We start from the raw sequence: 9,946 nt of genomic DNA, 5'->3' as shown, positions 1-9,946 counted from the left end.
TGTGCAAGTGTCTTCTACTATATCTCTAGGTTGATCAATGCTTTGTGAATGAATTGTGAATTGTGAATTTAGTAAATGGAAACTATGCGGAAGACCATTGTGTGTGTGTGTGTGTGTAATGTCCTAGGTTATTTGGGTTTTTTAATTTAATACCATTATTTCAGAGGGTTCACTTTGTAAACATATATCTAAAAACACTTCAAACTGGATTGCATAATTCCTCATTGCATGTTGAGTACCCAGTTAAAATGGTGCTGTTTCTTTCAGCTTTAAATTGGTAATTTTTACCATTAGTGTATAGTTGAAGTTGTTGTTGAAATTGCATACAAATCAATTAAAGCTACGTTTTAGTAACATTATTCTTATTTTTATAAAATTCAACTAATTTCAACCATTATTAGAGGTCTGGTCAATCCTGTATCTATTATCTTTACTATGTAAGTACACATTCCAAGATATAGCTTTTGCTAGTTGCAGTAATGTTTAAACAGGCTGTCTTAAAGTTCTATATTTGTAATATTAAATTGATTTTATTTGATGTATCTGTCCATTCTTTAAAAAATTTTTTTGTTAACTTGTATGTTTGTAGTTATGAGGGCTGATTTTGTTCATAACTTCTAAAAATACTCAGCTGTAGAAAGCAGCTGTGACTCAAATAAGTTTTCTTGAAGCATTGTGAAATATGTTAAATTTGCATATATGAAAATCGGAGCAAGAAATAATATTCTTGTTAATTAAATACTCGCCCTGAAGGCAGCATGCTTCCAGAATCGTTGGTACACCAGGCAAAATACTTCATAGTATTTTGTCCAGCTTATGTTCTGAGTTCAAATTCTGTTGCAGTCAAATTTACCTTCCATCCTTTCAGGGTCGATAAAATAAGTACCAGTTGAGCACTGGGGTTGATGTAATTGGCTTACCCCTTACCCCAAATTGGTGGTCTTGTGCCAAACTTTGAAATCAATTAATTGCTCACCTCTCTGCCACCAGCTCCACAAGAACAAAAAGTGTGTGGATTCTATTGCTGTAACCATTCCCCTCAGTGAATACTACTAGTTATTGTCTCTCAACTTAGAAAGGAATACAGGAAAAACAGCTGACAAAACTTTAACAGAACTTTGATTTACCATTCATCAGTAAATTAATTTGACCATTCTATGGTGAGCCATCAGACACTTTGTATAAAGATGCTTTAAATGACAGTTTGACATCAACATTTTCATTGCTAGTTATTCATTCATTCATTGATTTACATCAATCTTCACCGATCTTTTAAATTTTCCATGACTCATTCATTTTGAAGTAAGTAGAAGACTGAATATTTGAATAATGTTACCATTCTCATTGATTGATGATGTCCAATATTTTAAATCTGGGCTTGTCCCTGTTAACAGGGGTGGCCGGATCTACCTCACTCTTACAGCAACTGCTCTCACACTATCTCGCCTGATTTTGGGCATCCTCCCTCCTCGAACCAACCCTCCTAACCTCCCCTCCACCTTTTCTTTGGTTGATCTCGCTTTTGTGGTTCATTCACTTTAAACTCAAGCACTCTCCTCAGAACATGATCCTCATCCCTCCTCAACACATGTCCATACCACTGCACTCCATTCACCGTTGTCAGTTGTTCCACCGATTCCTCTAACCCCAGCATCCCCATTAAGTCCTCAGCCCTCCTTTTATCCAATAGTTTCACACCACACATTGCTCTCTCGGTCCTTCTCAAAATTGCCATTTTGCTTTCCCCCAGACACCATGTCTCACTCCCATACATATCCATCACATGGTTTCACCCTTTAACATTCAAATTATTCTGTCAAATATTCTGCTTATTTATTCACATTGATTTGAATTAATTATGCATTAATGCATGGCTTTGAGATTTCAGTGATGTGATTGTTTATTTTTAGAATGACATTACAGGATAGGTGTGAGAGTCTCAATCTGGTTGGTTTGAACATAAAACAACTAGAATATTTGGGCCTGATATGGCCTGTTTAAATGCTAATAGGTTAATAATATTGGAAGCTGGAATATAAAAAAGAACTTTGTGATTCCATTTGATTAGTATATATGAGAAATAAGAATCTGTGTTTTTGTAGTAACTGTAGGTTGTAATGCTTCCTTGTAAAAAAACAAAAACAAAAAACCCATAACAAAAGTGTTTCCTTGACAGGAAACACCAAAATGTTGTGATTTGTAAACTTGTACAATGTACCTAACTCATAAAAAAAAAATGAGCAAATAAGAGAAAAAATAACAGAAACTTTGAATGACTCTGCTCATTATACTGTTTCTGGTTGATAGATATGGTGAAGTTTTTTTACTAGTTTTATAGTATTGCAACTGTTCTAGAGATGAGTTGAACCCAGTACTACAAGCTAACAAAATGTTTCTGCTGCTTTTAGAATTGACCAACATGCAGCTGTGATACCTATTTGCAGACGTACTATAGAGAGCCAGGCAGAACAGAGCAGTTAGATCATAGACACAACATAGTACTGGTAAGCAAAACATGAACTATCAATCCTATGGCTAGGATTATGATACTTCACTAACTTGGCTAATTACAAACTTCTTTGATATTAAGTAAGTTGAAAGCGGTGAACTGGCTGAATTTTTAGCATGATGAGTGAAATGCTTAGCAGCATTTTGTCTGTCTTTATGTTCTGTGTTCAAATTCTGCTGAGGTCCATTTTACCTTTCATTCTTTCGGGGTCAATAAAATAAGTACCAGTTGAACACTGGGGTCAATGTAATCGACTTAACCCTCCCTTAAAATTGCTGGACTTGTGTCAAAATTTTAAACCAACATTAAGTAAGTTGTATGGTAGCAAAATCCTTAAGCTTTCATAATTAATGTAATATTTGTTCCAGAAACAAAAATAAATAAATAAAATAAAACCCTAAAAACCTAATGAAATTATAATGTAATCTAAAATATCCATCAGAAAAATTTAAGTTTGTTGATCATAAACAGCTGTTGATCAATTTCATGTTAGAAGTTCATCTTGTTTCATTCATTCTTTCATTAAGCAATGCTAAATATATATATAGCATTACGAACAGAAATTCATATCAGTATATTTTGTTATATCAATGCAATTGCTGGATAAATACTTTGTTTTATATTTTATCTTCTTTTTTTTGTGTATGTGTGTGTTGTACTATTTCTAACTCATGAGAGTTGAATAATTTTATTGCATAATTTTTAGATAAATTTATTTTCCCTCAGGACTGTATTTTTGATGTGAGGTATATTTTTCTATATTTTTTATTATTATTTTATATTTGTCATCTGATTATTACATGTTAATAGTCTTATTTTTTGTCGATAATATTATTGTTAATTTTGTATAAGATGACGATCTGGCAGAATTGTTAGCATGCTGGATGAAATGTTTAGTACCATTTCTGGCATTTGATGTCCTGAGTTCAAATCCTGCCAAAGCCAACTTATACAACTAAAAGCCAACTTTCATCCCTGCTGGGTCAATAAAATAACATAACAATCAAGTACTGAAGTTGATGTAATCAACTAACCCCCTCCCAATAAAGTTGCTGGTTCTATACCAAAACTAGAAAGAATTATTATTATTATTGTCTTTGAAATAAGTACCAGGTATATACTAGGGTCAATGCTAACTAGCTAAGCTCTTTCCTGGCAGATTTCTAGTGACATTATGCCACTTTAAGAAACCACTGTCACTATTTTCACTACCTCCTACACATTTACTCTTTCTTTCAGTTTGTTTATAGAGCCTGGAATCTTCTTTCAAAAGCTATTTAATAATTCCTATTTAATTGTGTATCCATGTTTTAGTGGAACTTTATAGAGTTAAGCAGCAATTAATGAATGCAATTGTAATGATACAAAGTGTATCTAAAGGAATACATTTTATTCCCTTAACTGATTTTTATCTATGTCACATCTCAGCCCCATTCTGCAGCTTAGAGATGCAACACATTCCTCAACACATGAGCTGTCCCAAGTATTGCTGCCATCTGAATACCTCCTCAGAAGTTTGGTATTTGCAGCTTTTGATGCCAGGATATTGCTCTTTTCGAGATGGTTCTAAGTGCATTGATCACAATAGGTACCACACTCACTTTTGAAGCTCTGTGGATTTTTTTTTTTTGTTTCCAATCATAAGTCTTGGTACTTCCCGACACCTTCATCCTCTGTCTTAACAATATTCTGGTTTGCAGGAAAAGCAACCTTGATGCAGGTCCATTCTGTGGACTCTCAGCTGGAAAGTGATATCTGGTCAGTCATGTTGCAGCCTTTTGTCTGTATATATTGGCATATCCCATGTGCGTCTCACCTGATCATTCTCTGCTACTGGCCAAAGTTGGTGTTCATATGGATCATTCTAGCCCATACTTCTTGTACAACTCCCATTGTATCCGCACTGCTATTTTGTCATGATATTTTTTGTATGCCTCTAGTTTTGAGCTTCCACTAGTTATATGTCTGTCTCAGACAATTTTCCACATAGCCTACAAAAAAGGTAATGCTGCTGTCTTATCAATGCTACACTTGATTGACTTTGTACATAAAGCTTATTCTTGAGTTTGTGCATTTAAAGCTTGTTTTTGAGTAGCAAGAATCAGCCCTGTTTCCTTCTGTAAAAAACTCTGTCTTAACCATCTCCAGGACTCTTCATTGGTTTCATCCAATGTTTGCTGGAAAAGCTCTCCGTGTTGGACTTTCTCTTTCCAGTTGACCATCCGCTGCTGCTGTTGTTATTGTTGCTGTTGATGATGATGATGATGATAGTGGTGTAATAAAGTTGTGGTGGTGTTGATAATGATGAATTTGAAGATAATGATGAAACTTATCATTCTAAGTGAAGACAATTGCTAGTGAATATGGCTTTACTGAGGAGATTTAACAAAAACAAAACATATTTGATGTTTTTTACATTTGACGACGAAGATAAGGCTCTCTCTCTGCATTGTCATTTTTCAAAAATTCGTAGGAGTTATCTCCCCTGCTTTCTGTATTTAGATTTGAATTTGCAATAACATTTCCATTCACAAAACGAGTTTCTACTGTACATATGTACATACATGCTTGCATACAAATACATACACACATACATACCACTTACATACATACATACATATTTGCATACTACTTATATACACACATACACATGCTGTCCATCTCTGTCTATCTTCCCCCCCTCTCTCTCTATATATAGATTAAATAGATATTAGATATATTAATGTTTGTTTTCATGTTCAGTTATAAAGAAAACAATTTTACATTAATCTGATGGGTTACTCTATACATTTGTAGAGTGCAAATTTATTCTTCTTCTATAAAAATGTTGTTGACAATGACTTCAAAGTTTCAACCAGTTAAGCCATCATTGGCAGTCTGACAATAGCTTAAATGGCTGAAACTGAGCAGTCACTGTCAACAACATTCCTAGGCACGTAAAAAGCACCCAATACACTCTCAGGGTGGTTGGCATCCAGCTGTAGAAACCTTGCCAGATCAGATTGGAGCCTGGTGCAGCCTCCTGGCTTGTCAGTTCTCATCAAACCATCCAACCCATGCCAGCATGGAAAGCGGACGTTAAACGATGATGATGATGATGATATAATATAAATATATATGTATTTATTTATTTATAGTTAATTGATAAAAATAATGAATCTAAGAAAAGGTATTTTGTTTTGTCTTGATACATCAGGAATTAGTTGAATAAGAGTCCACTCACCTTTTGTTACAACCAATCCCTGATTGACTCCAGATGAAATAAAAATAAAAAACTTTTTGTTGCATTCATTATATTGACTCTTAGTTGTAAGTGCTTTCCTCTGAACAGTTAACCCTGAATTTTATACACACGGCCACACATACACACACACACACACACATAAACCACGGTTTATATAGTTACCTTGCAGTTGAGTATTAAATGTAATGTTCAATATTCTTTGTATAGGTAACTAACCAGTACTTTCATAGGATTTTGCTATCCCTGAATGAGGTTTGTAACCTTTAATTGTGATTCTATATATATATATATATATATATATACACGTATACATATATATATATCCAATATTGGTAGAATCAACGAAAAAGGTACTCCATCCAGTGTCAGACAAATATCTAATACAAAATCAAAAGGGCCACTAATAGTTTTATGCTTTTGTGATACTTTAAGTTGGCATATTTATAAACTGAGCCATGTATCTCTAAGCAATCTTTCAGGCTCTGTTTGTGCATCCTTGTTTTTAAAATACATATAATGCTTAAACAGAGCCTGAAAGATTGCTTGGAGATACATGGCTCAGTTTATAAATATGCTTAGTTAAAAATATCATAAAAGCATGAAACTATCAGTCGCTCATTCAGTTGTGTATTTGAGAAAAATATGTTTTGGTTATATCAAATGGTATATTGGTTATATCATTTTATTGATCCTTAAATGGTGAGAAGTGAAGTCAGTTGTGGTGGCATTTGATTGTAGGACATAATGGGATTGAACTAAACACATCAAGGAATTTTGTTTGATGCTCTGCTGGTTCAAGCAGTATCCATTCAGTCACTATGGCAGACTGAAAACAAGCAACATCATGTTTTTTTTTTTCTTCCCTCCCAAGGGGTATACCAAACTGTAATAAGTAATAACATTTAAACTCCTGTCTATTAAGGAATAACTATCAATCAACAAATATGAGGATTATTAATTTACTCTGTTTCTTCCTTTTTGTTTTGTTTCCTCACTGCCTCCTCCCTCACCATTCTCCTTCATAAATAGGAATTTTTTTTTCTTTTGTTTTTCCAGTTTGCAAAAATTTCAAAAGGTTGTAAATTCTGACTATGTCTTTTAACCCTATAGCATTCAGATTATTTGGTCAAACGTAATGCTTATTTATTCATATTACTTTGAATTAATTGTAAATTATCTCATGGTTTTGAGATTTCATTGATATGATTATTTATTTTTAGAGTGACAGTGTAGAGTAGATAAGAGAAGCTGGACCTGGCCAGTTTGAACAAAAAAAAAAACAAATAAAAAAAAGATAGAATATTTGGGCTGGATATGGCTGGTTTGAATGCTAAAGGGTTAAACTCACCAAAACACTAGCACTTGTTAATAATCAGTTTTCTGAAAATTTAGTCTTTTTGTTATGTTTATGTATTTGTTTTGCAAGATTCTTGATGTGAAATTGTATGTTGAAATAGATAATACTATACTTGGGGATGGTCATATTTTGTCAATTAAACACAAAGGAACTAAGATAATAAACAAAAAAGCTGAAATGAAGACCAAGATATAGTGTGAGTGTTTAATTGGCAAAATAAGACCATTCCCAAGAATAACAATATTATTTGTTTTTGTTTTTCTGATTAGGCTTATATTGTACAATGTTTTGGTGAACTTACTTAAATATCTCATTTTTTTTTTAATGTAAATAATTGAAACATTAAAAAAAAAGATAATGTAAATATTCTAAATATAGTCAAAATTAACATAACATGAAAACAAATAATAACATTGATATTCTACTTCTTATTTTTTTAACTGAAAATATTATATAAGAGGAGATGAAGCTGGTAAAGTTAACAAAGATTCAAGCTACTCTTGATCAAAATTTGCTATTCATTTCTTGCTCCTCACAATTCTCAGAAATATGTGGTACTATGATTTTTATCAATGTAGTAGGCACTATATGATCAAATGTTTGTTAGCTTTCAGTATTGAGTTCAATCCACTCACACTTTTTATACTTGCAAAAGGGTAAGGCAACATGCCCAAGATACTGTATTTTCCAGCATACAAGTTGATGTAGTATATAGTGTAAACTTGTTATGTAAACATTAAAACATTGTCACTATCTTTTTGAATCCTGCTGCATTTCACATTTGGTCCTCCAAAGTCATTGTGGTGTATAAGTTGACCTGCCTTTTTTTTGCTGTAAATTTTGGCCTGAAAAATTTGACTTGTATGCCAGAAAATACAGTAAAGGTGGTGAGCTGGCAGAATCATTAGCACGCCGGGCGAAATGCTTAGTGGTATTTCGTCTGCCGTTACGTTCTGAGTTCAAATTCCGCTGAGGTCGACTTTGCCTTTCATCCTTTCGGGGTCGATAAATTAAGTACCAGTTATGCACTGGGGTCGATGTAATCAACTTAATCTCTTTATCTGTCCTTGTTTGTCCCCTCTATGTTTAGCCCCTTGTGGGCAATAAGAAAAAAAGAAAATACAGTAAACTACAAAGATGAAACCTTTAAGTTCTACCCCATCCTTGTGCTGAGTCACTATCAATGGATAATGGCCCTCACACAACAAATGTATTATAGTAGATTAACTGTGAATGTAAGTTAATATCATCATGCATCATTGTAATGGATTTCATTATTTCTCCATGGTTTTTAAGTTTGTGAGCTGAGATGTTAGAAGTCTGTTCATTAGAATGAAGTCTTTCAATTAACATAATCTTCATTTCAATACAAATACAGAAAAAAAAAGTAAAAAATTTGGTTCTTAAATACATGTATATTTTCTTTCCCATTTTAATTTTCAAACTTAATGACACTCTTGTTTTATTCTGGTCAATTATATGTTTTATTTATTGACATTCCTTGTCAAAGAAGAAAAATAAAAAAATAAAAAAATTTTCATATGGATGCTTAATAAATGGATTTCCAAACTGCTGATAAATTTCCATACTAAATTTATTTTTGAACTTATGGAAGAGAAAATTACATGTGTATGGAAATTTGATTCATTGTACTTCATTTTAGAAAATAAAAATATTCTAAAATAAACATTGTGTTGATTTTTTATTGTATTTCAATACATAGGTTGGCTGGAAAGTTCATAAGCTGACCAAGATACTCTCATAGAATGTGACCAAACGAGATTTATTTTTCAACTTAGTTTCCCTTGCAATCCACCACACACTTTTTCCATCAGTGTTGCAGTGCTTGGAGTCCAATGGCGTTGAAGCTTTCATCCTATTGATAAAAAAAAGTCATCAACAACAGATATGATGTCATCATCACTGTGATACTGGTTCCCTGTCAAGTGTTGAAGAACAGATAATAGTCAGATGGGGGTCAAATCAGGAGAATAGGGAGGGTGATCAACCAGTTCAATGCCACAGTCACACATAGCAGCCATTGAAATGGACTTGTGTGCTGGAGCATTGTCTTGATAAAACAAGAACCCTTTTGTCATATTAGATTTGAGCCACTTCTCAAGACTTCAGGTATGGCTCAAAATCTTAAAAATACTCCACATTTTGTGCAGAGGCCTTCATTGCAAAATAAAAAAATGTGAAATAAAGGGCTCTGCTTGAAATTTCAAATCCAAGCAATACTCTATTTCTGCTCTTTATTGAATTGACTAACCCAGAAAAACTATCTGACCCATACCAGCAAGAAACAGGTCTGATTTGGGGCTAAATAACAATTGTTCACACACACATGCTAAAACTATGATAATAGAGTAGAGAATATGTTGTCGGTCTTTTGGTTGATAATAAATCATGAGTTTGTGCTTGTTACTGACCCCCATACCTGCAATTTTGATCAATATTATTTAGAAGAAAACTATAAGAATGATAATGATCATCCTTTCTATAAAACACACAAAGTCTGAAATTTGGGAGGAGGGGACTAGATGATTACATCGACTCCATTGTTTCACTGGTACTTAATTTATTGATTTTTAAAAGGCGAAAGGCAAAGTCGACCACAGTTCAAATTCTGCCAAGGTTGACTCTGCCTTTCGTCCTTTAGGGGTTGAGCACTGGGGTTGATGTAATTGACCTCCCTTGAAATTGCTGGCTGTGAGCCAAAATTTGAAATCCATAACAAAAATAATGATAATAATAATTTTTCATTTGCTGCATGGGCAGGATATGAGGAGTCATTACAAAGACAATAGTACGATAAATAATAATAAAAACAATC

At 33.3% G+C, this 9,946-nt stretch overlaps 1 protein-coding gene across 1 annotated transcript in view; it reads left to right on the top strand.

Moving 5' to 3' along the window:
- The window catches only part of LOC106871196 (uncharacterized), a 44,891-nt gene extending 36,094 nt beyond the window's left edge, over positions 1-8,797 (top strand). Inside the window, exon 4 of the mRNA XM_014917542.2 lies at positions 2,409-8,797. Coding sequence (XP_014773028.1) covers positions 2,409-2,410 — 2 coding nt within the window. The 3' untranslated portion in view covers positions 2,411-8,797. The remainder of the gene's footprint in view (positions 1-2,408) is intronic.
- Positions 8,798-9,946: the final 1,149 nt, after the last annotated feature.

The sequence above is a fragment of the Octopus bimaculoides genome, chromosome 18 (assembly GCF_001194135.2).
Source record: "Octopus bimaculoides isolate UCB-OBI-ISO-001 chromosome 18, ASM119413v2, whole genome shotgun sequence".
Taxonomy (NCBI): domain Eukaryota; kingdom Metazoa; phylum Mollusca; class Cephalopoda; order Octopoda; family Octopodidae; genus Octopus; species Octopus bimaculoides.
Note: the sequence above shows the minus strand (reverse complement) of the source record. Positions and strands in the feature narration are given on the sequence as shown.